Below are 27320 nucleotides of genomic sequence, written 5' to 3'. Positions count from 1 at the left end.
ATTTCTTTCATGAAGAATAAGAGGAAGATTATATACAAGTAACTACTTTATTGTGGCCTGTAACTAACACAAGGAACATATAGAATTGACAAAATTTTTGAATTGGAATTGACATAGAACATACAGAATTGAAAGATATCTCTGATGAAATCCGAGAGCTTTCTGATCCTCCATGAACAGCAGTGCAACTACATCGTTCAAGGACCAGAAAGGTAGTAAGGACAACGTTAAAATAGTCCATGGTTCAACCTTAATTTTATGAAGCTATGAGAATACTTTGTGTGCACAAAGAAAACAAAAATTATGACTTCTTTGTGCACTAACACCATTCTTATAGCTTTATAAAATTGCGGTTGATCCACTGATTTCAAATGGACTATTTTAATGTTGTCCTTACTACCTTTCTGGGCCTTGAACGTGGTAGTTGTATTGCTGTCTATGTAGGATCAGAAAGTTCTTGGATTTCATCAAAAATATCTTAATTTGTGTTCTGAAGATGAACGAAGGTCTTATGGGTTTGGAACGACATGAGGGTGAGTAATTCATTACAGAATTTTTATTTTGGGGTTAACTAACTCTTTAATTTCCCACTCTGATTCATTTAACTCTTTGTACCATTGCACTTCACACAGTAAATCTTTAGCTGACTGTGTGACCATTGAATGCTTTGATATGTAAATGTTGTGTGGTTACATTCTAATGTTCTCATGGTTGTCACAAGAAAGTTGATTGTTGTGGACCAAATGGCACATAATTAGTGTGTGTGTTAACACTGACCTCACTGGAGTTGGCACTGCCATTGGGCACTCTGGGAGCGTGATGGCTGAGGGCAGATAGGCAGGCCAGGATGAGGTGGATTGCACCGATCTCAAGAGCCATACGCCTCAACAGCAGCCCGTCATCCGTGGTAAGGGGAGTTGAGCTGAACAAAGACCGGAGCACGTGGAAAGGCAACGTGGGCAGAACGTTAGCAGAGGGAGACTGCAGGATGTGACCGAGGAAGAAAGACAGATGGAGAGAATGTGAAGAAGTCTCTAGATGAGAAAAACCTAATTTAAACAATCAAAATACCATTTTCTCTAGCACTCTATAACAAACTTAACCAGCCTACCAATACATCAAGTAATCAGATGACCAATCAACAGTCCAGATTGACAGAAATACACAGTGGGCAGCCAATCCAGGCTCAATTAAACCAATCGATGAAGCAACCAAGCAGCAACTCAATCAATGCTTCCCATCTGCCTGTAGGGTATTTATGTATAACAGCCATTAGAGAAGTTTGATTCTCAGCTGAAGGTTCGTTTGAACTAGTAGAGGTGGTTATGATAGGGTTTATGATGGATAATAGAATAATGGATCAGTTCTGCATATATGCAGTAGCTCTATTTGAGCCGCTTCAATTGTCTAATAGAGTAATGTCTGCTGTAAATTCAGCTTCGCCATCACAGGAATAAATTAAAAATAAATTAATATATTAATTCATAATATATTCAAATAGAAAACAGTTATTGTAAATTACAATAATATTTCAATACGTTAAAAAAAGTTACTGTATTTTTTGATCAAATAAATGCAGCCTTGGTTACCATAAAGGACTTCTTATATATATATATATAAACCTTTTGACCAACTTTTTGATCAAATAAATGCAGCCTTGGTTACCATATATTGGTTATTTTTTGGGTGGGGGTTGTTTTGACCAACACCGTAAGGACCCAAGTATACTTTTTTTTTTTTTTGTTTGTTTGTTTGGGTTTTTTTTGGGTGGGGGTTGTTGTCTTAATGCATGCGTACGTGGTGGTACATTTAGCCTTTCAAAGTGTAGTTCATCAGGTGTACACAAATACAGGCGGGGTCAACTCCATATTTTTGTTCCATCAACTTTTTTAGTCTCCAATATTTTTGTTCCATCTCTTTAGCAGTGTTGCCACCTTGTGGAACAACTGATTAGTGCAAAACCAAGCCGATAGGCATTCGCGTATTAAGTAAAAAAAAAAAAATCGGATGGCACCCATAATATTCTGGTGATGAAATATGCGTCATACGCACTACACAGACCCTCACGTACGCATAAAAATGGACACTTTGTCCTTTAGTAATAGCCTGTTTAATATGAGAGAGGAGTCTGAAAGGTGTCTGAGACAATGACTTAAGCTGTTGACACAGATATGCATGGGTTGCTGATGAGAGAATTAAAAAAAAACAGTGTTTCACATCAGTCTGCTCTGTTTCATTCAACAATCTCTCTCTCAAACACACAAACAGGGCTAATGGATGCGTGAACAACACACGGTGAATATGAAATAGTTGTATATTTCCAAAAAAAAACTAGATTCACTTTATATAAACAAAATTGATTGCTAAATTGTAAACAAATTCAAAAGTGGTACTTCTTGTACTTAAGTGGTACTTACTTCCTTCTCCATCATCTGTGACGCCCAGCACCAGTCTGAGCAGACACTGTGCATGTTTCCTCTCCTTTAGCAGAACCTCAGCATATCCTGGCAGCCGCAGAAACAGGCCGAACGCTGCCAGTGAATGGGCAGGGATGGGCGACATGGTCTGAACGGAGGATTTGATGGGCGGAGGCTCAGCCGCAATGGTCTCGGGTGCCTCGTAAACAAGCTCTCCAGACTGCTCGATGGTGACCCACTCAAACTGATCGCTGTCCTTTGGCTTCTCCTGTGTAGTGGACGGCACCACTGGGGCACTGACCTGCACAGAACGATCCGGACAAACGGACTCAGAGGGCATGCAGATAAACAGAAATGCTGACTAACCCAAGTTCACGGTCACCGGGCGAGCGCATAAGGGCTTATGAAGCAGAAATAGAATGAAATTACCAAAAAAATGACCTATGCAGTAGAATTTGATTTTGTTAAGACAGTAAGCTTGCAGATATACTGACCTGCTGGATAACGTCGGGGTACAGCATGGGAAGTCTCTCTGCGATGAGCGCCAAGCCACCCATACCTGCGAAAACCTGCAAGGGGGACTGGATAGGGTTGGTCTCTAGGAGGGTGTCATCTACTGCAGCATCCAAACCTTCATCACCCGGGGTCATTGGTTCATCGTCCGGACAACCGCTTAGCATCTCACAGTGATCTACAGGAAAAGAGCACAAAGGAAACGCATCATTCAATCTGTCATCAATAAAATCCAGCTGTAAATAAAGTGGTCTCAATTGTTCACATCATAAACCATGACGTCCAACCGAGCAGTACTGCACAAGTGCTCATATCTGTTCTCATAAATCAGATTATTCCTGTAAATCAGGTTTTTTCTTTACTGAGATTGAGGATCGATGCGAGATAATGAACAGAAAGTCGCAGGAAATATGGGCTGTTAAATATTTGTGTACACTCAGAATAGAAATGAATCTGTACTTAAACGCAAACCTGCTTCACAGAGTTTACTGCTGACATAAAGTCTCAAGACAATTACATTTCTTTACAAAGATCCAAATATAGCTGACAATAAAACAAAAAGGGTTTAATGCTTATAAGCTCCTACTACCATTCTTAGTAAACATCAAATACTACATTATCCTTTGAAAGCTTTGAGTTATTTCATTTTAAGAAATAAATTATTCTTCAGCACTGAATCAGCATATTAAAATAATTTATGAGGGATCATGTGACACTGAAGACTGGAGTAATGGCTGCAGAAAATTCAACTTTGCCATCACAGGAATATATATATATATTATATATTTTTTCAATTTATTAAAATAAAAAAACGTTCCCTTAAATAATAATATATCAGAACATTACTGCTTTACTGTATTTTTGATTAAATAAATGCAGCCTTGGTTAGGATAAGAGTCTTCTTTCAAAAAATTCTAAAAACGGACTCCTATAGAGGACATTAGTCTGCTCTGTCCTGTCTCTGTGAAGGCCAACAACAGAACAAGTGTGAGACTGAGAAAGAACAAGTATTTACAGACTACTCATGGATTTAAGCTCTGGGGACAGTACAAGTCTTTTTTTCTTTTAAAATCTTATTTCAGTTAGTTGGTTCGGAATCAGACATTTTTGTCTCTTTGATGTTGAGATCAGTGCAAGGAAAACAGCAGATGAATGTAAAACTCGAAGCCAAAAACTCTTGCTGGAGAGATGAACAAAGCAGCTGTGAAATACTCTAACACCACAATTGCCAGAGGGAAGTCAGTAGGGCGTATTTGATCTTAGTTTTGTAACAGACCAGCAAGTCTCAGAAAACCTACTTTGAAAGTCTGGCGTCTGTGTCCAGGAACAAACTCATTGCCAACAGGGCGATGGCACGTCACAGTAACTAGCAGCAACGGTTCAGAACATCGCCTGTGGTTGGAGTGTCTTCCATACACTTCCTCCAAAGAGAGATGAACTGACTCCAGGCAGAGAGGAGAGAATTATCCCTGGGCCGGTGAGCATCCTTTCAGCTCCTCAATGGAGGGGTGCGAGATGAAAGTGTGTGGAAAGAAGCAGAGCTGGGTAAGCCAACAGTGATTTGACTCTGCTAAGACGGCCAATTAGCCGGAGGGTGGGGTGAGTTCCCCAGGCAGCATCACTAAACTGAAAACTTCTGATGCCAGACTCTACGGGCTGCTCAAACGCAGGCTGCTCCAAGACTCCTTACTGAGCCAAACAAACAAACGAATGCTGTGTGCTCGGGAAAAGCCAGTTGAGCGAAGTAAACATAAAGTGCCAGATCTTCACCTCCTGATGAAAATTCAACAGTTTGAGAGCTCAGAGTTCAGTCCTGTATAACACCCTGAGTCTCGACAAGGCACAACATGGCAGCTTTCCATTGTTAAATCCCTTTTGTACTCACTGAAAGCAAAATACTGTTACACTGTCTCTACATCAGATATGTTATGAACTATTTAAAAATTATTGAAATATATTTAAATATATATAATTAACAAATTATCACACACACATTATATTGTACATATGCATTTTATATATATTTTCTGGCCTGCTAATTTAAAACATATTGTTTTTTCAATTGCATGTATATGCAGCTGTAGAAATGCAGACAGCATTTAAAAAAAATAATTAATACATTTTAAAAACAAGAGTTTTAAAATGGTAAAAACTAATGTAACAATAACAGTGGAAACCTACTGGCAATTGCAAGCTCAATTATCAAGCTGTTTTTGTTCAACTAGTAAAACTTTTACATTTTAATTTGAAAAATTAGAAAAAGTAAAGATGGATTTTGGTTTGGATGTAACTGTGATTTATGTAAAAAGTGAGTGACTGATTGTTTTTTTTGTTGTAAATTTCTTTGATTGTTGTTTAGGAGAATCAGTTTGATTAACACGAGAAGTTGTCAGATTCATCCTCTGACGTTTTGTCATGCCTGATTAGGACACTGGCAGGACACTTTCCCATCACAGGTGACATCCAGAACTCTGTCTATGTTAGCAGATTCACCTGAGCTGACATCATCAGCTTTAACAGGAACTCCGTATATATGTGTGTATGAACATTCGCTCATTTCAACAGGGCAGAATCAATCAAGAATATTGGCAATCTGCTGGGGAGGCAGCTGTCATTGTCAGGACGGGGGCGGCTTTTTTATCCCTCAGAAAGCATGAACCCATCATTGACAGAGCAAAGCAAAATCATTTGACATCTGAAGGTGCAGGACACTGGGGGGGGGGGGGGGGGGGCAATCAGGATATTTTTCCCTATGCCGCTAGAAAACTGGATATGTAGGAGAGGGAAGTTAAAACTGCAGAAGAACCTTGGATGTATCACGAAACAATGGCAAGAAATCACTTTCTACTGAGTTTCTAATGAATGACTCTTTTTAGTGCATCAGAAACACACAGTGTGAGCAATGTAGTCTGATTCCAAAAAGAATGATTCCTATGAGCAGGTTCTTTTTAGTGAATCAATAATGTACAATGTGACCAGCGTAGTCCGATTCCCAAATAAATGATTCTTATGAGCAGGTTCTTTAAACTAATATTTCTTCACATACTGGTTGGAATAAGTCAGCCCTGTACAATATACAGCAATAGCAGAGTGAATTTCTTTCATTGGCAAGAAAAATTGACACTGTATCCGTAACATACCTAAATGAGTCGAAGTCGAATCAAATTCAATTAAAAACAGCATCAAATCTAACTGAATTGATTTTATCATTTTGTGACCAGTGTTATTTCTGTGTTAATAACTGACCAGTGTTCAGTGTTACTCTGAATTAGCTTGTTACATTTTCATCTTTTAATAATATTGTTCGGAATTTGTCTATATCTTTTTAGTTTTTGTAATTTTAGTACATCAGTTTACATATTTCAGTTATTTGCCAAGGATGCATTTCTAATTTCCATTGAAGTTTTATAAGCACTAATATTTCTATTTTATTTCAGCTTCATTTACATGAATGAAAACTATGCACGTGTCTATGCTTGAGATGTCTGCATACCTTTCTCGGTACGCAGTCTTTTGAAGGAATCGGTCTTGGACAGGCCGGGGTCTGAGATGACCTTTGACCCCAGTTTGACCGTCAGGTCAATGGAGCGGTATCCCTGAGGAAGTTTACGCTCATACAGCAGTGTCAGCAGCTGAGCTAAGGTCATCTCTGGTGGCAATGGCTGACCTGGGGAGAAAACAATTTCAACCAGAGTTTATTAAAACATTTTCAACTGATTAATAAATCACTTTTTTGAATCAGATGTGTGTTCCATTTCCATTTTGTGAAGCAGAAATCAAACACTTCACTTTTGAAGTACTGAAAGGCTTTTTTATGGGACGGAATGAGACAACGAGAGATCAGAGGGATAGAATGGAGCTTTGAAATCGACATTCAACAGACTCTCTGCATCTGTGAATAAATGCAGTGAGGTGAAGTCGCAGGCAGACAGGGACAGGCACTGAGGTGACCTCTACTCTCATCCTAATCTGTATGAAAGAGCAAAGGGTGGGAGATGAGCGGGGAACGCAAAGAATACAGAGTGGGCGAGAGGAACGAACAGATTGTGAGTGCGTGACAGAACAAGAGTGTGTTTGTACCCGGCAGTAGTTTGTGACAGAGGTGGAAGACAGGCACGCTGATGGTTTTGGCAGACGGATCGACTCCCGAGGAAGCTGCCAGCTTGTCACTGAGGACTCGCCCTCGTCGGGACGGGGGACGGGGAGGAGTGGACAAGGCCCTCTTCGACTGAGACTTCAGACCTGAAACAAAGCATTTAGACGAGATGCAACATGGGTAAACTAAATCAAAGGTCTATGATTAGATTTCTAACTCCAAGAGAATATGTAAAAACGGGGTTGAACAGTACCTGAGGCAACAACGACACTGTAGTTGTCTTGAAAACCATTATCAGCCTTCATCTTTTCTTTTTCCTCATGGTTTTTCTTCTCTTTATCCTCTTTCTGTTCATTGATCAGTTTTGCCGTGATGCTGGGCGTGTCTAAAAAATGCAAGATCTTTAAATGTTATTTCACAGTGTGTGTGTGTGTGTGTGTATGCATTCTTCAATCAGCCTTCAGCTCTAAAAATACATTTCCCTTTAGAGACATATGCATCGATGTACATGTCAGCTTAACTGATAATCTGAATTATTTATGGTAAAGATGTAATATCCCTGAGAAGACACACCAATTCATAGCGATAACAGCACGCTACACTTCCTGTGAGGGTCTTCCATCAGTGGTAGTGATGTGAGCATGAGAACGGCTCAGAGACAGGACATCTTACATATATATTGTGACTTTCGCCGTCTTTTGAGAAAACGAAGACTATATCTGCCATGCTCAAGGTCTCTGGAGACAAGCCATTCATCACAAACACATGCTGATGGCCGTGCCACATGGCAGATCCAGACCTACATGCTTTGTGTATCTGATCTTGAAAGTCTGAAGATGTGGCAAAACCAGGAACTAGTAGATCTGAGAGACTACTGTAGTGCGCATGTAAAACGAGACTGCTGGATATGCTATTTCTAGTATTTTGGCTAAATTGGTGGCTAGAGGGCGAAGATGCAACTATACAAAGTGTGAATGGGTCTGATTTTGTAGACAGCTTTGTAAAGTGGCACAAAAACAAAATTTTGAAACCAATTCCAGTGAAATTTGCACAATTACTTATACCAATTTAGCAGATTAAATAGTATTTCACTCACTTAAAGAAAAAAAATCAAGAGCAATAAGATTTTCTTATGTTTTTCTTGTCAACATACACTATTCAAAAGTTTGTAAGTAATTTTGTTAAATATATTTGATTTATTTGGTTTGCATTTATTTAATTAAAAATACTGTAAAACAGTAAATGGTGCTGATTTAGTGCTTAAGAAACATTTCTTATTATTATCAATGTTGAAAACCTTTTCAGCATTCTTTGATGAACAGCATTATTTGAAACAGGAATCTTTCAATATAAATGACATTACTGTAATTTTCGATTAACTTAATCCCTCTTCACTGAATAGAAGAATTCATTTCTTTAAAATAACAAATCCCAAACTCTAGAATGGTAGTGTAATACAATGTCCCCATACCTGAGACGCGGTCCAATACTTCAGACAGTGTGGTTGAGATGGGCAGATGCAGTTTGCGAAACTTGTGCCCTGCTCCGTACATGGGGTGCTGGATCACATGACTGGTGGCATTAATGCGCCCTTTATACAGCTAAAGCAGAGAAAGATTGAAAGGATTTTTAAAATGTTAGATCTTCAATTTCTCATGAAAATGCACCTATAGAATAATTTTTGCATTGATTTCTTTATTTAACTTCCAGTTCAAGCTATTAATCACTCATGTTATCATTTAAAAAAATATCGCAATTTATGTCACATCCCCATACCAAGCTCTCCATTTCCCCTTCACTGTATTTTTAAGATATTTAAAATTGCCTTTAGTGATAATGATCATGATGTCAGTTTTCTAACTCTACAGCTATAGTGAAAAAACAAACAAGAAATTTGAAAGCAATGGCATTTGGCAAAAAACAAAACTCAATATGCATCTCTGAAGATTCCACTATCTACATGGTTGATCCAGACAACTTAATTTCCCTTGAAGGTTGACTTAAAGATACATCGAAAAGGGAAAAATGACGTTCCTGGCTCCTGCCTTTGAGAGGACGCCCCGGATCGTACACCGCTCGGGCCTGATCTAATGTGTACACATTAACTTTTAAGAGCTCCTCTGTCGGGACTCTCTGTGAAAGCCAGATGATTAATCTGACCTGAAATGCACACAGTCCCGCCGTAATTTACTGGAGGAACGACCTGCTGAATGACTCTCTGGCTAAAAAAAGGCGTCTTACGTCTTTACGATTTGGCTTCGTTCCGGTTTGGCAGTCGGAGGAGAGGCATAACTCTACATGTCATATAAGGGGTGAGCTGGTTATGTCCTCCAACATTTAGATTATATTAAAAGGTGAAATGTGTAATTGCTGCACCACTAGCAACACAGGACAGAACTGCAAAATGATTTTCTCAAACAACTCATTATTTTCTGCTAAACTAGCCATTTTCCCAAACTAAACAATTTAGTACAGGTACTCCTAATATGCACCAGTGTGTGGACTCCTGCATGATTGACAAGGATTTGAGGATAAATCTGCCCCCTAGTGGTGTCCTAGCACAATCTGCCTTGAAAAGAACTGCAGCTCAGAGGCAGTGGAGGTTTAAATCCCTCTGAGATGATGTAAAGGTCAGGGTAATTTTCCTTGTAAGTGAAGAGGCTTTTCTGAGCTTTACAGCAACAGTAATAAATCATTTAACAGACTAACCAAGCAAAACAACTTCTATATAAAATGAAATATCAGCTTAGAACAGCAATGTTTCAGCTTTAGATAGATTTTCAAAGCATATGCTGTAAGATTCTGTGTGTATGTGTGTGTGTGTGATCACCTACCGGACAGGGAGACTGAAGGAAGACAGTAACTTTTTCGTCTTCGAGCATGAGTTGTAGGAAGAGCCGACGTATAAATCCAGAAATGTTCCCTGAGACTGGAACGTTCCCTCGCTGAGGAGCTGACTGGAACAGCTCACACAGAACCTTTACAAACAAAGAAAAATACATATCACTTGCATCAGTTATATTTCACCATATCACCCAGCCCTAAAACTTGCTCTATAGTTATGCAATAAGGCATTATAGACATAAAGACAAACAGACTTTCTGTAAAGCTGCTCTGGAAATGACACAAAAAGCATTATACAAATAAATTAACCTGACTATTATTCAGTACATATAATGTGAATGTATATTTCTTGATGCTAATCTTGGAATAATCTTTTCTGGTTTTAAAATAAATTATATGTGTGTGTGTGTTTGTGTGTGTATACATATATAATATAATTATATATAATATATTTTAAATACTATAGCTATGCGCATATATATATATAAAAGCTATAGTATTTAAAATATTATATTATATATAATTAATTATATATATTTTTATATTTAAAATACATTTATACTTAAAAATATTAATTATAATTACTTCTAATTTATACATTTTTTATTTTAAAATTACATTGAAATTCTTTTGTTTTAGTTGAAGTGACATTCATACACACACACACAGACGTGAATTTATTAATAAATATATATACATATATATATATATATATAAAACATTAATAAAATCTAATATTAATGTCATTAAAACATCAAGACCCAAAGAACATGGATACTAACCACTAACAAGGCTGTAGTCTACATGTAATAATATATATATATTTTTTTAGATTTACTTCTCACGTCTATGAAAAACATCAAATGAGACTCAAAAAAGCACCCCAAACACACCTGTGCCATGAGCCTCTGGTTGTTTGGATGGCAGGAGATGCACTGCAGGAAGAAAGCCACTGCGGCATTCTCAATGGCTGTCCTCTGCTGGGTGGTGAGTCCACTGCTGCGGCTCGTTGACGCCAGTGAGTAAAACGCCCCTGAGGTGTGAGGTGCAGCGCTGGCGCGTGAGGTGCTGGGTGATGCACTGTGCCCAGAAATGCTGCTGCTCCTGCCACTGTTTGCACTGGCATTAGCAGCCCCACTGGCACTAGAGTGGCACAGGAGAAACAACAGTGCCGTCCAGAGTGGGTTCACTTCTGGCCCACCCAACCAGTCCTTCATGGTGTGACTGTTTCCTACTTCTGTTAGAAACCGCAATACGGGTGCTGCCAGCTCAGGGGACAGTGGCGGCCTGTTTGCTGAGGATGACGAGGGTTGGTTGTGTGAGTATGATCGTCTCTCTGCCTGTGCAGAGAATCCAGCAGGCAAGGGAAGCTCTGCACTGACCAACAGGTTGCAGCAAAGGTCGGCTAAGCTGCGAACAAGCAAGGAAGGCAGGCCAGAGTCCAACAGCTGCTGGATGGCACCGGGAGACTGGGACGCAGCTGCCAGGGTCACCAACTGGCTTTCTGAGAGCGAGGTGGGCACACTTACTGGTGTCCGAGCATGTTTGGAGTCATCTGTGAGGGAGGCGGCACTGTTTAAATCATGCTGCTTCTTGCCATCGTCCGTCATGGCCATACGGCGCTGTGCATTTGTCTGGGCAGCAGGGGGAGCCACAATACCCATCCAGGACATGAGCAGTGAAAAGTAACTAGGGTGGATATGGCACATGGAACAAAGCAAGCTGTCCACAGCTTTCTTTAAAACCATGTTAGAGGACAAAGACATCGACCAGTTGTACAACAACCTTTAAGAGACAGAGAAAAAGACAAGAAGCTCTTGAACTCATAGTTCAGATTGCCTAAAAACAGCCTCATGATTTACTAATGCACCAAATTGTTATTGGGAAAGGCTGCTATTTGCTCCACGTACACAGAGAAGGTTGTTTTACTTTGTTCTGCTCGGTACGCATTAAGTATTCATACCTGAAGAGAGAATGAAATATAGAAATGTGCGGGAAAGAAAAAACTGACTATGTACTTTCAGCCTTTCCCAGTGCAGAGCACCAAAACGCACCTCAGGCATAAACACGCATTCATCCAAAACTCTTGCTTGAACATTTTGTATTGAAAGACTGTAAAAAGATAGCGTGCTTGCAGACTCACTCGAAAAGCTCTCTGTTGAGCAGACCGGGCAAGTCGTAGTCCACAGGCAGCTCATAACTGTGCCATAAGACAGAGGCCACGCAGTGCAGATGTGATGGGGACGGCATGAGCAACCCATATTCCCGTGATGGCGGAACGCTTGGACCCACATAGCTCGACGGAGAACTCTGCTTCAGTGCAGCCACCCGGGACGAGTCGTACACCCACTGTAGCAGAGCCTGGATCCTAATACACAATCACAAACATAACCCAATACATCACAAACCACTATAAGATGTGTATGTATATTATAGAGTAGCATTTGGAAGACTTCAAAAATTACATATTCATACACACACACACACACACACACACTCCATATAACCGTATGCTCTTCTGTATCATCCACGCCACAAGGATGCGCTGTTTGTATTTAGCTTTTATTTAAAAGAAAACAGTGCATCCTTGTGGCGCGGATGATACAGAAGAGCATACGCAGCATACGTTGATATGAAGAGACACAGAGGAGAATGTTGACAAAGGAATTGTTGAATAAAGTCATTATTTTTGTTTTCTTCGCTTACAAAAAGTGTTCCCGTCGCTTCATATAACCCAGATTGCATGTCTGATGGCAGATGGACTATTCTGACATCGACTATCACACCTTTTATGGACCTTGACACTGTTATTTACTTGGCAGTCTATGGGACAGTCACAGGCCGCCTGGTTTTCATCCAAAATGTCTTAAACTGTGTTCCGAAGACGAACAAAGCTTTTACGGGTTTGGAACGACATATGGGTTAATTTAAAAATGACAAAATTTTCATTTTGGAGTGGAGTATCCTTTTAAAAGATACTATGAGATACTAAGTTGTCATGACAAAATGTCAATTACAACAAAACTGTCTACTTTGTATGTCATAACTGTGACATTTTACCTCATAACTTATAATTTTTTTTTCTTATAATGACTTTGCTTCAAAATTATGACTTTGCATCTCAATTTTGATTTACATCATACGTATGATTTATCAAAACATGACTTTTTCTTAGATCTGATAGGGTCTCCCATACTATAAAAGTAAAAAAAAAAAAAAAAAATCAAAGTAAATTCTCAGCTTTATGACCCACAGGTATAGAGAATCAGCACCCTGCAAAGAGTCTCCGATCAAACTATGAACACTTCAAACAAGCTCCACGAGGAAGCTGTGTGATTTTTCCATTATGATGTAAAGAACAGACCTGTCTTTGGTACCGGGGTCCTGAGTGGTGCCTAGCTGATAGAGAATATCTATAGTTGAGTCTGATGACAGCCCATTTAACCTCCCAAAGAGCAGCGGACTGTTTAGATCTACAACAACAACAAAAAAAACAAGCACCAATCAGATAAAAAGAGAGCCCAACAAAATCATGATGTCAGATCATTAAAGGGATGAACAAGCTCAAACTCTCCAAACTGACACATAACACAAATCAGTGTGTGATATTGCTTGACAGTCAGGCATTAATGAGAAACAATCTTTATAGTCTTACTGGCCAAATCAGTGCCAGAAGCAGCACAGTTACGCAGCAAGATGTCAATAAGTTTGAGGCCTATGCGTGTGGACTGAAGGCCGATTTTCACCAGCACCGCCTCAATGTTGGGCGAGTGCATCCCACAGTATGGGGACATGAGGAGGGCAGCGCACGTCTGCAAGAGGTTTGCTGTGGGAGCAGCAGCACTGGCCATCATGGCCTCCAGATCAGAAACATGAGTCAGGCAATGATGCAGCAACCGCAACCAGCCAATGCTGAGAAAGAAAGGAAGAAAGGAAAATTAGATATTATAACATACAGAGGCTTGAAACAGGAAATAAAACTACTACGATTATTTTAGATGTCACAAATGATTTCCAATACCTGGTTTTAGAGACCTGGTCCTCAGAGGGCAGGAAAGGATTGTTTACAGTGGCAGAGGAAGTGTTTCCAAAAGCAGTCAGGCCCAATAGCTTAATCTGTGAAAGGCCCAGTGTGCTGGCGTCCCGTGGCCGGTGCAACCTCAAACACAAGGCAGACGCCACTTCTGCCTTTACCAGCTGGAATTTGATGTACGTGAGACCACTAGTGATGACTGGAGTTGACAGGGGAAGCATGTTTACACCATCTGCACTGATCTCCACAGACACTGAGGATGGACATGCTGGAAAAGAAAGAGAAAAATAATACTTAAAAAAAAGATTTTAGGATAGTCCTTACTAGTATAAAAAGTTTCATATATGGGCCAAATATAATATATTGCTGTGTCAAATGGGGACCAATAATATTGCACTGTGTGCACACTCACTAGCAAGGGATGCCAGGTGAGGCTGTATGTGAATCTCCTTGAGCAGAACGGCAGCAGGCAGGTGGATTGTGAGATCACACCAGGCCTCTTCAGGAAGGAATATGTAGGACCAAGCAGCAGAACGGGCCCGTCGGTGTGGGGGTGTGGCCTGCAGCAGCACTTCCGCTGGCTGTGCTGTGGGACTGCTAGAGGTGATGGTGCCTGCAAGGGAACAGCATAAACTATGACTATAAATACATTTTAATACTTAAACAGATGTTTATATGAAAAGACAGGGCTCATGACTCAAAGCATGCTTGCTGTACCAAGAGGTGCGAAGTTGTGCAATCCTTCTGCGTTGTCTGGTTCTGAGGTAAGCACTCGTGCTTTCAAGCTGCCATCTGCTGCTTTACCAGGCCCATAGTCCAGAAACTTCATGATAGTGGACACCATGCTGCGCGCAGTGTTCACAATGGCTCGTGTGCTGGTGACCATGTTGTTGCAGATGAGCTGCACGCCACCTAAATGCACACACACATACAGTCAGAAAATACAGACCAGCTTAAACAGAGTTTTATCTCTTTAGAAAGTGTTAGTGTTGGCATACCCATGTCATGGAAGGCTTTCAAAGCCTCGCTGGTGTCAAGCACTCTCAAAATAAACCACAGTAAAGGCTCAGAGAGCTGACATGTTGATAGAGATCCCTGTAAAAAACAAAAAAACAAAAAAAAACACACACTTAACACTGACAGGGTGCAATGACAATCTTTATATACTGTATGTCTATCCTCTAGAATGTGAAAATTATTTGATGTGTTCATTTTTTTTTTCCCCAGTCCATAACATGCTAGAATTGACCACTGACCGTTTTGTGGTCTCTCAGTTTCTCTGTGACAAGTCTTACCTGTCGGCCCATATACCCACAGGCCATGTAGGTGAGAATGGGCTGCAGCATGACCTGGACGGATGTGGCTCTTTTACTCAAAGTAGTCAAGATGGTGAAGAGGCCATCACCCACGGAGATGGCATCCAACCCACCATGAAAGTTCTCATGTTTGGTTAGGTGGAGCCCACTAGCACCTAGAAAGAGAGAGAAAAAAAAAAAAATCATAAAAATTTGTTGGCACTCGATAGCATTGTGGGCAGCGCGGTGTCCCAAGTTCGAATCCTTCGACCTTTCCCAATCCTGCCCCCCTCTCTCTCCCACTTCACTTCCCATCAGCTCTACACTTTCCTATCATAATATAGGCAAAAACCCCAAAAATAAATATAAAAATATATATACATAAAAAAACAGTAATATTGTGATATATTATTAAAATCCTTTAGATCAGATTAAAAACCTTAGATCAGATTAAATGAGTCTTTGCTGAACAAAATAATTCATTAAAAAAAAAACGTTTAAAAAAATTAGTGCTGGGTAATGATTACTCACATCCAAGTGTTTTTGTGTACTATATATATATATATATATATATATATATATATATATGTATATAAATATATATGTGTGTTTGTATATGTATATATATATATATATGTGTGTGTGTGTGTGTGTGTGTGTGTGTGTGTATGTATATATGTATATATATATATATATATATATATATATTATATATATATATATATATATATATATATATATATATATATATATATAAATACACATATATGCATGTATATATTTAAGAAAAATGTTCTGTTTATATATTAAATATACTTATATATAATATAAATGTATACATGTAAATATAATAAAAATATATACTGTATGTGTGTCACTTTATATATACATAACAAATATACACAGCACACACACACATATATATATATTATATAAACAAAAACTTTTATTTTGGATGCGATTAATCATTGCCCAGCACTAAATATAATATAATATAACATTTTACTTATATTTTAATTTAAAATAAATTTCCGTACCAATTATCATGGCCATGGCGCTGCTGTTGCATTGCCCCAGTGCCGACAAGATCTGACTCATAATCTGCTGATTGGCCAAAACCAGGTCTGCCACACCCGCAGCTGGTCCCTGGTGCTGCGCTGTGCCTGCCGCCCCACACTCTTTGCTTCCACACACTTTTTCTTCATCCGACACACTGTCAGTGGCTCCACCAGCTGGAGGCAGCCTCCCACTGAACTCCCGATCACCTGACAGCGGCAGCATCACCAAAGTATTGACAAGCTTCAGGAGGTCAAACATCAGCTGGTCTCGTGTGGTCTCACCACACACAGCCTTAGCATCGCCAGGGCGGATGATATTGGCAAACAGGCCCCCGAAACAGGCACGAGCCCCCACAGAACTGTCAGAACCGCTGCGTGAGACCACCTTTTCTGAACAAGTGATGTAGTGGTGAACCAGAAAAGTGACTGATTCAATGACAGCCAAGATTGTGGTCACAGAAACCACCTCAAAGTTCTGCTCAAGGGTGAACTCCAAAAGCTTCACCTGTGCATCTAATGGACCTTGACCAGACTGGAATGGACCCCTAGAAGCAGATGAAAAAACAAATAAAATGATTTAAAACAAGCACCAGTTTAATTACATAAACGTTGAGTTAATCATCTACCTCTCCGTAGACAGGATGTGCAACAGTTTAAGCAGAAATTCGCTGAACATCTGTGGACATGTGGAGGACAGGTGCACCTGAATCCTGGTTAAAAATTCCTGCAAGGCTTGTGTTGCAGTGGGGCCGACCTGGAAAAGAGATGGAGAGGAGTACGTCAGGCATTTTCCAAATATATCATCATGAAACCAGGCATGAGTGTACTCTTCATTAAGCTCAATACCTGTGAGCTGTGCTGGCTGGTGCCGTGAGGGTTTCCTCCAGACAGGAAGCGCACAAGCACGTGCACAAGTGTGGGGTCAGACACCATCTGCTGGGCTGTGCTCTCCTGCACACCCATCCCACTGCTGGAGGCTACAGATGCAACATACACATTATCAGTGGAGTTCATCCGAAAGTGTGTCACCAGACTGTTTGCTTTTATAATAAGGTTGTGGAGGATCTGCTGAGCTGGCGGGATTCCCGAAGAGAAAACCGACATGTATAGAAATGCAGGTCTCCCCATGGGAACACCCACACATCTCAGGAACAAAGCCAGGCTTGGGAATTTAGATACTCACCACTAGCAGGCATATTGGTCATGAGGGTGAGACTGTGCAGGACAAGACACCATGTTCTCAGAGAAGTGTTGGGGTACCAGGCCAGCACTGACAGGAAACTGCTGATGGAGGCTGAGAGAGACAAGGATTATAGTTAATTATAGGCATAGATCATTTGGGTGTAAGTAAACGTAGCTAGTGAGACTAACATTTTTTAAAGTTGTATCCTTATTTGTAGTAACACATAAAACCAACTGTTCAATTTAAGATCCTGTCAAAACTTTGCCATCAAAAGACCAAGCTCCTCAAAAAATATGCTAATAATATCCACAGATCAAAGTGTTCTATCATTTAGTGAATGTCACCTTGGTTAAGGGGGATTGTGGGCACTCTGCTGGCATTAAAGAGGAAGATGTCTGAGCCGCTCTCCTCTGAACCTCCAGAGCAGGAACTCAAACTCAGAGTCAACCACAGCTGCAGCAAAGACTCCAACTAGACAGACAAAGAGTTAAAGATGGTGTGATTGTGTAACTTCTAATAACCTTTTGTAAAAAGTAAATAAATAAAAAAGCCGGAAGTTAGATTTTAGGGCAAACTCAGTGAATGCAAGTGACAAAATCAGACTTTGCCCGTACCTGAACATGATGCACTTGCAATAAAGAGAAAAGTTTGTTGAAGCAGGTGCTCAGCATGGGAATGGAGGAGGCTTGTACCATCAGACTGCTGCTGGGGGGAGAGTTGTGGAACCCCCCACGCAAAAGAGAGTCATCTGTCCCATTTGCAGACTGGGCCACTGACACAGAAGAGGAACAAATGAGAAAGGACGATACTAGTCAAATCATTTCAGGAAAAAAAAAAAAACACCCCCCCAAAAAACACACAGGGTTCCCACACCTTTACACCAGTAATATTATTTGTAATTACCAGAAAAGAAAATTTGATAAACTGTAAACCTCATAATGATCAATTTCTGCAAAAAGAAATGTTTTAGAACTGAGTCTGACATTGAAAAATGTATGCTCATTATACACTATTCAATATTTTATTAATAAATTGACAACTTTTACAATGCTGGAAATAACACATAAATAATAAACAATAAATACAATTACTGAAGGAACCCTGTACACATGCTTTTGTGTGTGTACCAGATGGAGATGTGGACGTTAGCGCCTGTAATATTGCATCTGCCTCCAGTGTTGCCATCATCTTCAGCATGAGTTCTGCCTGCTGCTCTAATCCCACCTCCAGTCGAGCATCCAGTGCTGGGATAAAAATTCAAGGACTTTAGCACTCAGATTTGATTTTACTTTTATTCTAGATACTTTTTATTTTATTGATTTATTTTACTTCTCACCCTGAGACACAGACACTGAGAGGTTCTGAGATCCAGGCTTCTCTGTGGTGGCAGCCGCAGGGGGTTTGGACACGGGTATGCCCACACCCCCGGTGTAGGGGTTATAACTGTAAGAGCCGTAGTCAGCACCCCAGTAATCGTACCAGGTACTGCTGATCGGCTGTAAGGGAGAACATAAAAAAAGAACAAAAAAACAAAACAACAAAAACAATCTCAGATACTCGTCTCTGAGAAAAACTGAAAAATACTTTACTGGAAAAGGGGTTAAAACATTGGCTTTGTGTAAACCATACAATCAAACTTTAACTACTAATATTTGATTACATAACATGCGGTACAGGGGTGAAACAGTTCACTTCCCACGGTTCTTAATACATGTTTAAGTAAATGTTGTGTGGGAATTATAATGTGCTTGCTTTCAATAGTAATTATGGTTATTCTCTGTCCCTAAATCACTGTACTTTAAGACATTTCACAATGTAAATGTCTGCAAACAGTGCGCTGTATTTTCCAGCAATTATGGTAATAAGGTTTATTTGAAAAGAAAATGAGTAATTGGATGGATATGAGAAAGTCAAGAGGTTAACATATGGGTTAACAGCCCATACTCTAGCAATGTGCTGAAATAAAACAGTTACCACAGAACCATGAGAAATTTTAACCATTACACCCCAAACAAGACACAAAAAAAAGGGGGAAAGATAAAGAGGATGAGGTACATACCTTAAAAACCTTGGCGGCGAGTGGATCTTTTTCCAAATCAATATCTAAAGGATCAATATCAACATCCATCAAGTCTTGTAGCAAGTCAAAGTCAATGTCTTTATCTTTTTCCAAAGATGACAGTGGAGGAGCACCTTTGGGCAACGAAAAGACGTTTAATATTGCAAGAGCAGCGTACCAAGAGAAGCAACTACACAGACAGCCTTCTTTAGGACGTCCGGCCGTCAAACTCCTCTCAGAAAGACAGGGTGCCAGAACAGTGGATCGCTGACCCATTTTCAATGAGTTGTGACAAATTTAAACCAATGATAAAATCAGCAGCAGCTACAGGTTTTGCATGTATTTAGAGTCAAAATCATCTGCACTGTTTTAACCTCCTGTCCACTGCATTATACCTCTATTACAAACACAAACCAAATATACATGCAGCTCATCTAAGAGAGGAAAACAAACAAATAAACACCAGAAACAAAAGAAAGGTGAAGGTCCATGTGAGGTGATGTGCTATTCGGGCGGGGTTACCAACGCACTTTGGAACACAGAGGATGATGTCCCGGGTGTACCTGCGATGATATCAGGTCCTAGAGGCTCATCGATGGTCGGCACCAGTGGGATGGGGGTCGGCTGGGGGAGCGAGTCATCGGAATCCACCACTACAGAGGAAGAGGCAGCACCGGCCTCATCAGCCCCCGCCCCCTCCATCCCATCCAAACACACTGGAGACAACAGCTCTCCTGCAAACACATGAAAACATCTGAATAAAAGACATAGACATATAAAACATGAATGACAGTCCGTGGGCTGCTGAGAACATCTTTTCAAACCTAAAACACACCTGCAAGGATGTCCTGCAGCATGCAGGTGAGCGAATACTGGGCCCAGGCTCCACCCCATGAGATGTCCCCGCGGTTAAAGTCCGTTCCCACCAGTAACAGCAGTAACCTCTCCAGCTGCTGTTCTGAAACCACCTCACACAGGTGGATTGTGGGTCGTGTTGCATTTGCTATTCTGGCCAATACCTGAGCAGGTGAATGAGATTTAGAACATTTAAGATAAATCCAAAAGTTTGAAGTCAGGAAGATTTTTTAAAGAACTTAATACTTGTATTCAGCAAAGGTGCATTAAATTGATCAAAAATGACAGGGAAAATTTTTCGAATGTTTCTATTTTAAAAAAATGTTTTGTTTTTTTACTTTCCATTCATCATAGAATCCTAAAAAGCAGCACAACGTTTTTTATCATTGATAATAATAAGAAATGTTTCTTGAGCACAAAATCAGCATATTAGAACGATTCCTAAAGCATCTTGTGACAATGAAAACTGGAGTAATGGCTGTTGCCACAGAAAGAAATTAATTTAATGCATTTAAAAAGAAAACAGCTCATTTAAATTGTAATATTTCACAATATTGCTTTTTTACTGTATTTTTGATCAAATAAATGCATTCTTCGTAAGCACAGGAGACAACTCTGAAAAGAAACAATTTAAAAATGTAATAGACCCCAAAACTTCTGAATGGTACTGTATCAAAATTCAATAGATTTCAAAACAAGCACTTTTTTCCCCCTCTGTAAGTGAAAAGGTATGTTGCACCTTGCAGACGAACAGCAGCAGGTCTGCGTGACAGGTAAAGTCCATGGAGAGGAGGAAGAGAGCGAGCTTCTGGACGACGCAGATGCAGCGCTCATGAGACAGCGTGAAGGGCAGGAGCTCCACCTCAGGGGTCTCTTTTGCCACAGATGCCTCTGAGTCCAAGGTGGAGCGTGGCCATTCGGCTGTCCGCCTCAAACGGATCAGATCTTTAAAGTGCTGGGGAAAACAAGAACCACAGGGTTAATCTTACAATCTGTTCAAAGGCTGCTTTTTCACCGAATGTTGTTCCACACCCAGCCCTAAGGGACAAGGAGTTAACAAAAGTTTGGACTCTTACCTTGGACGTGGCTTGTTTGAGTTTGGCCTGTTCCACCAGCAGCTTGTAGGAGGAGCCTTTGTTGCTCTGAATTTTCTCTTTCTCGATTTGCTCTACCAAAGCCTTCTGTTTGGCTTTCAATAAATTCAACTGCTGCAGTGAAAGGAGAACTGATCAAGACCCACACTATACGTAATAAGGAAAAGATTTCAAGTGCAGATATATAAGCACAGGATGTTTGTGCGAGACACATGTACCTGTTTATGGTGGACTAGCTGTTTGCGGATCTTGCGTGAATATAGACGATCTAAACTGCTGTTGTTGCCTTTGGCGGATCTGCTTGGGTTCTGAGACTGCAGACTGTTGTTTATGAAACTCCACTGGTTCCCTGGTATGATTGGAAAGAGGAGGCACATCACCGTTGAAAAATTTGGGGTCAGTTTTTTTTTTTTTTTTTGAAAGAAACTGATATTTTTATTTAGCAGGGACACATTAAATTCATCAAAAGTGACAGTAAAGCCATTTATACAAAAGTTGTTAATATTTTAGAATATTAATATTATCATTTTCATCTAATAAATAGAGTCTTGGTGAGCATAACAGACTTTAGAAACACTGAAGAAATACATATAATATATTTATATATAATATATATATATAAAAGAAACACTCATACAAAACATTTAAAAAAAAATTAATACAAGCTTAATAATTTCACCTGTAAAAGATCTTTCTCTGTCTTTAGCCCCTAGAGGTTTCTTAGCTGCAGAGGCTTCATCTTCCACACTGGCCACATAGTCGAGCAGTCGAGAGACCAGCATGACCACCCAGCTGATCATGGGGATATCCAACACGCCTATAAACGCATACAAATCTGTACCATAACCATAAACGCACATAGACACACATTACAAAAAAATTCTCAAACACGCACCTTCTGTCCTGCGGGGCTGTGCTGCACTACTCTGTTGCAGAGGGGATAACTGTGTGTCCAGAAGGTTCAACAAACCCTCCAGAACCCCACTGTTACTCAAAGATCTTTGGCCAATACAGGACAGCAACATAAACACCCTGAGGAAATGAAAAGACGGACATAAGGAGGTCTGAGTATCCCTAGGAATAGTTCTGATAATGTCATACAACTTCTGCAAGAGTGTGTTGTTTGTGTTACCTGTCCTGAGGAAAGATGAGCAACTGCTCAGAGTTGTAGAGCTCCTGAAGGACGTTGGACAGGAACTGGCCCCACCACCTCTCGCCTCCACACAGCTGCACCAGCAGCAGACCAGCATGCAGACGGATCTTAGGAGTTCCACTGATGCACAGCTGCTTAAAGAGCTCCTCACACGCCTGGGCATGAAACGTGTTCTGCAACACTGAGGGCACAGAGTGACCTGAGCGAGAGAGAGAGAGAGAGAGAGAGAGAGAGAGGGGGAAAACATTCATTCTGACATTTAAACTAAAGAAACGCAAAAAGGGCAATTCAAATGTAACGTATTTTTTTAAAAAGTGAGGTGGTGTTGGGAACGGCTGCCTCCCTCACCATTACAGCAGTGCAGCAGGCTGAGCAGTGTGTCCAGTAGGTATCTGATGATAGTTCGGAGCTGCTCTGTAGAAGAGTTCTGGACCAGCTCTCTGGGGTCGTAGCTCTCAGGCAGGTGTTTCCGGGTGGCTCCCAGAGACACGCGCAGCCTCTGGACTGCGTGGTGAGCCAGGTTGAGCTGCAGCTGGAGCTGAATGCAGTCTTGGTAGGCAGAGAAAACACGGGAATCCTCTTCAACTGCTTTATCGGGCTTGCGCAGGAAATACTGTGCATTATTAGCGCTGTTAAGAGGTGGCAGGTCGATGTTCTGAAGTAGCGTCTCAAGTCGATGACAGGCAAGATTATACCTATAAGAGTAAAAAATAAAAACCTTGCTGACACCAAAATTTTGAATGGTAGCAGTGGCAGCTCATTTAAAATACTGAATGCCAATGGCAGCTTTTCAGCCTCACTGACCTGCACTGAATATCCTCCTGCAGGGCCACCATCATTGACAAATGTTGATCCAGATCTGGCTGACTGGCAGCTTCGCTCTCTCCCCTCAGAGGGTCATGCATCAGCTTCAGTTCACTTTCCCATGGCAGGATATAGGTGTGGCCGTAATAGAAACCCAATGGGATTTTAGCACGGGCATTAGTGCTGCCGTATCGACCAATCACAGTGATCTGGGGGAGGGGTACAGAGTGAGTGACAGTGATGTCTCTATATAAAAATTATATTCTCTGTGCTAAAGCTTATAGAAAGCAGACTGCTATGAGCTCTGTGCAGATTTGACTATGCTAAATGTGTATAAACCTTCATGAATCTGCAGACGGGAGGAGGCAACAAGTCGTGTAGAATCAGTGAGTGTGTGCTGATATCTGTGGCGACCACGAGCCGCCTTCCATCCACCTCCTCCCCAAGAGTCCAAATGTCGATGGAAAGGGAGGCCAAGTCAGCACAAGTGGGGATCAGTGCATCTGTCAGCAACACCGGCCGGCCGAAATCTAGAGTCACAAACCGCCTTGCACCTACAAAGTGACATTCAGTCTTTATGTTAAAGATCACACAATTAAATGATGTTGGCAAACTTAAACATAAAGCAAATGCACCTCACAGATCGAGGATCCGTAATGAGGAAGAAACAGAGTATGTTCTACAGCAGTGATAATCAACCAGGAAGCCACAGCAAACTTCTATGTGGGCCCCAAGATGACTCAAAAAGACAAAACTTGCTCAGAAAAAACACAAAATCAAGGTATTTCTTATTGTAATTGACCAACTTTCTTGAAAAACCTGGGTATATGAGAAGGCCAAGTGTGATTTTTAAAAGTGTGATTTCTAAACTTGGAAAAGTTGGGTAAATAAAATTGTAATATGTAATTTTTTTTTTTTTTAAGATTTTAATTTTGGTTATATATCATTATGATAGGACAGTATGTAGACATTAAGCAAAGGGGGGGCAGGTTCAGGAAAGGTCCATGAGCCGGGACACAAACTCAGGACGTCCGAGGCGCAACAGAGATATTTGCCGACACGCTGCCCATTTTTGTTTGCTGGGGCTCTCAGTGGGCCCTGGCCCCCTGGTTGAGAACCACTGTTCTAGTGTGAGGGCTAATGTGAAGTACCTGAATGCATCCGTTCGATTATTATGGACTGATGTGGTGGAGGCTGTAGAAAGTGAGAGGCTTGTGAGATTGCCAATGCCAGGCCACTTCCTATGGGGTTCTGTAATGAAAACACATGCTCACACATTAGCTGAACGCAACCCACAAGTTTAACTAAAGAAGGTAAATAAACAACACACAGCCCCTTACAGGAAAATAACATATCTTTTATGCTACCTTACCTATTAGCCTCTGCTATTATGCAAAAATTTGCCACAAAATCCATTTTGGAGTATATTTGGTTTTCAGAACTTACTGGTCTGGCTTTCTGTGTGTTTTTATTCTGTGCAGAAAGGTTCACAGGTGGAGGATCAATGACAGATCCCGGGAAGAGCTGAGCCAGTTCCACACTAATAGCCGCAGACACTGCCTCATTTGGTGGGGTGAGAGGAGGCGTCATGAACAGCGGTGTAGTTTTAGGAGTGGGCGGGATGACGTCAGAGGGGTGAATGAAGAAGCCTGGGGCGGAGGACGGGTTGGATGGCACCGAGTTGACAACGCCTGATCCTGCAGTGGCTGCGGTGGTCTGGTGAAGTTTGGCCTCCAGCTTCGCTTCTATTTCATAAGATAACCAGTTACATAAAGTCAAAGTACTGAATTAATCAAGACATCAAGATTATTAAAATTAATAAAGAATGCATTTATGTATGACCTGCTGCTGGAGTTTGAGAAGCTGTTGCTGCTTCTCCTGAAGAACTTGAAGCTGCTGTTCGGCAGACACCATTGCATGAGACAGGGACTGAAGGGCCACCTGTGCAGCTGAGCTAAGGGCCGTGGACGCCTCACCGACGCTCCCAGCAGACAGCCCTGTCACTGTGGGCGTCACACCAAAGGTGCTCACTGTAGTAGAACGTAAACGGAAACAAGCACAGATTTTAGCACTAAAGGTGCGGTCACCTTTACTGGTGCTCAGTGAAATTCTGTGTGCAAAATATAGTAATTTAATTAGAAATCAGATTGGGTTTTTGCAGATTTGGCAAAAGGTTAAAGTTGGTCAGGCAAATTGTCAGAAGTTACTTGCTTGGCTTGAAAGTGACATCAATGTGAGCTGTGCCTCATGCTAAACTTTGGACAATGGAATTGTATTGCCTGCAAAACTTCATGTAGTGTGACCACACCTTAAATATGAGGTCCACGATGACACAGTTGGTGGTAAAAGAAACAAGATGCGAAAGAGAGGAAAAGGAAAGTAGATTATGTACCGGTGAACATACTTGCATCATCCCTCTCCACCCTGGTGCCATCACTGGTGGAGATGCAAGTAAAGTGCAGGGGTTCGACCTCCAGCAGGCCAGTCAGGGCAGTAAAACTGCCCTCTGCCGCCCCACCACTGTTCACCTTTCCATTACCTGACATTAGACACAACAACCATTACATGTTTGTCTTTCCTATTTTGATATTTATTGATGAATGTAAGTGCATGGGCAAAGAATGCACTGACACACCTGAGAGAATATCGGACAAGTCGATCTCATCCGACTGGACCCCAATGCTGCTGCTAAAGGCATTCTTACAGGAAGACCCGCTCACCTCCAGGTCAAACAGTACAGGGTCAAATGGAGACCCATACAGACCATATCTGAATAGAGAGGACCATGACAAAACAGTTTTATTTCCTTAAAACGATCACTTCTACATGTTCAGAAAAAGCTTTTTTGGTCAAGTATATAAAGCTGACCTGGTCTGCAACAGCGCCTCCAGTGGAGTCAAGCGGTCCTGCAGCTGCCGAGAGACAGCAGTGAGCAGAGAGGCGCAAGCGGTACTGCAGCTGGCCAGGTCCTCATCTTTCACATAATTTAACAGGACAAAGTACCAGAAGACAGATCCTGAAAGACAGCAACATTAATATTTTAACATTTTAACCTAAATAAGTCCATATTTATTTCTGCACAATTAAAAGACATTTGAACAGTAGTATAGTTTAATAAATAGATTACATTTTTGGAATGAAAGTCTTTTCACTATAATAAAATTAAAGGGCGCTATACATTTTCAACATTTACAATAAATAAAAAAAATTACCTCCTGTGGCAGCAGCAGGCAAATAAGGCATATTATCCAGAAGAGCTTTAAATAGAGCCTGGCCAAAACCTTGTTGACCAGGGTCTCCTTTACCGGTACTGAAATGTCAGACACACATTTATCCATTAGACTTAATGAACAAGACATCACTGTATCTGCACGTGTTAACTGGACAGTCTGGTTCATTAGTTCTGCAATGAGACTACAAGACTGAAGATCAGAAAAATACAGTGAGGTTGCAAACTCACCTAATACAAAGTGCAAGAAAACGTGAGCATTTATGAGCTATACTGCGTCCAGCCTCAAAGAAACATGCCCTGATGATTTCCGTCAGCCGTCTCCTAGTTTTAGTCAAAAGCCCCTCCTTCCCCTCTCTCAAACTAAAGGGCAAAGTATTATAAAATTCATTAAAAGAGGCAAGAGATAAAACTGAGAGACTAAAAATACTAGCTCACTGTGACACCTCACCTGCAGGGTCCGTTGGAGTAAACCCCTGCCAGCCAGCAGAGAATGTCCAAAATAAGACTCTGACAGTGTTCTGAGCTCTGCCCGTCTTCTCCATGCTTGCACAAACCTCTTAGCAGCTTTTCATGGAGCTCAGGAAACTGAAGCATTGCACAGCGTTGCACTCTGGGAAATAAAAGCAGACAGACAGCACACTCAGACAATGGGCTGGATATCGTATTCTTTAAAATGCCTCACTA

General features: G+C 40.9%; 1 protein-coding gene across 7 annotated transcripts in view; it reads right to left on the bottom strand.

Annotated features, from left to right (window-relative positions):
• Positions 1-27320, bottom strand: part of birc6 (baculoviral IAP repeat containing 6) — an 85511-nt gene that overhangs the window by 36351 nt on the left and 21840 nt on the right. The window contains exons 18-63 of one of the 7 annotated variants that reach the window (XM_042742193.1): positions 27085-27246; positions 26865-26996; positions 26617-26714; positions 26273-26420; positions 26040-26173; positions 25797-25943; positions 25247-25434; positions 24851-25147; positions 24556-24655; positions 23744-23958; positions 23405-23613; positions 22949-23295; positions 22580-22799; positions 22343-22479; positions 22127-22264; positions 21666-21796; positions 21430-21561; positions 21093-21308; positions 20334-20517; positions 20029-20232; positions 19499-19632; positions 18776-18935; positions 18567-18683; positions 18054-18211; positions 17784-17910; positions 17440-17550; positions 17103-17233; positions 16883-17010; positions 16236-16801; positions 15199-15374; positions 14902-14998; positions 14621-14815; positions 14316-14516; positions 13892-14171; positions 13526-13782; positions 13235-13343; positions 12014-12238; positions 10764-11655; positions 9861-10004; positions 8498-8627; positions 7280-7411; positions 7011-7172; positions 6424-6597; positions 2912-3108; positions 2418-2718; positions 778-995 (exon numbers count right to left, since the gene is read on the bottom strand). In XM_042742193.1, coding sequence (XP_042598127.1) covers positions 778-995; positions 2418-2718; positions 2912-3108; positions 6424-6597; positions 7011-7172; positions 7280-7411; positions 8498-8627; positions 9861-10004; positions 10764-11655; positions 12014-12238; positions 13235-13343; positions 13526-13782; positions 13892-14171; positions 14316-14516; positions 14621-14815; positions 14902-14998; positions 15199-15374; positions 16236-16801; positions 16883-17010; positions 17103-17233; positions 17440-17550; positions 17784-17910; positions 18054-18211; positions 18567-18683; positions 18776-18935; positions 19499-19632; positions 20029-20232; positions 20334-20517; positions 21093-21308; positions 21430-21561; positions 21666-21796; positions 22127-22264; positions 22343-22479; positions 22580-22799; positions 22949-23295; positions 23405-23613; positions 23744-23958; positions 24556-24655; positions 24851-25147; positions 25247-25434; positions 25797-25943; positions 26040-26173; positions 26273-26420; positions 26617-26714; positions 26865-26996; positions 27085-27246 — 9061 coding nt within the window. The remainder of the gene's footprint in view (positions 1-777; positions 996-2417; positions 2719-2911; positions 3109-6423; positions 6598-7010; positions 7173-7279; positions 7412-8497; positions 8628-9860; positions 10005-10763; positions 11656-12013; positions 12239-13234; positions 13344-13525; positions 13783-13891; positions 14172-14315; positions 14517-14620; positions 14816-14901; positions 14999-15198; positions 15375-16235; positions 16802-16882; positions 17011-17102; positions 17234-17439; positions 17551-17783; positions 17911-18053; positions 18212-18566; positions 18684-18775; positions 18936-19498; positions 19633-20028; positions 20233-20333; positions 20518-21092; positions 21309-21429; positions 21562-21665; positions 21797-22126; positions 22265-22342; positions 22480-22579; positions 22800-22948; positions 23296-23404; positions 23614-23743; positions 23959-24555; positions 24656-24850; positions 25148-25246; positions 25435-25796; positions 25944-26039; positions 26174-26272; positions 26421-26616; positions 26715-26864; positions 26997-27084; positions 27247-27320) is intronic. The other 6 variants (XM_042742197.1, XM_042742196.1, XM_042742198.1 and 3 more) reach the window with 6 other exon arrangements.

This window comes from Cyprinus carpio, chromosome B17 (genome assembly GCF_018340385.1).
Source record: "Cyprinus carpio isolate SPL01 chromosome B17, ASM1834038v1, whole genome shotgun sequence".
Lineage (NCBI taxonomy): Eukaryota > Metazoa > Chordata > Actinopteri > Cypriniformes > Cyprinidae > Cyprinus > Cyprinus carpio.
The sequence above is the reverse complement of the archived record's forward strand: the minus strand, read 5'-3'. Positions and strand labels throughout refer to the sequence as shown.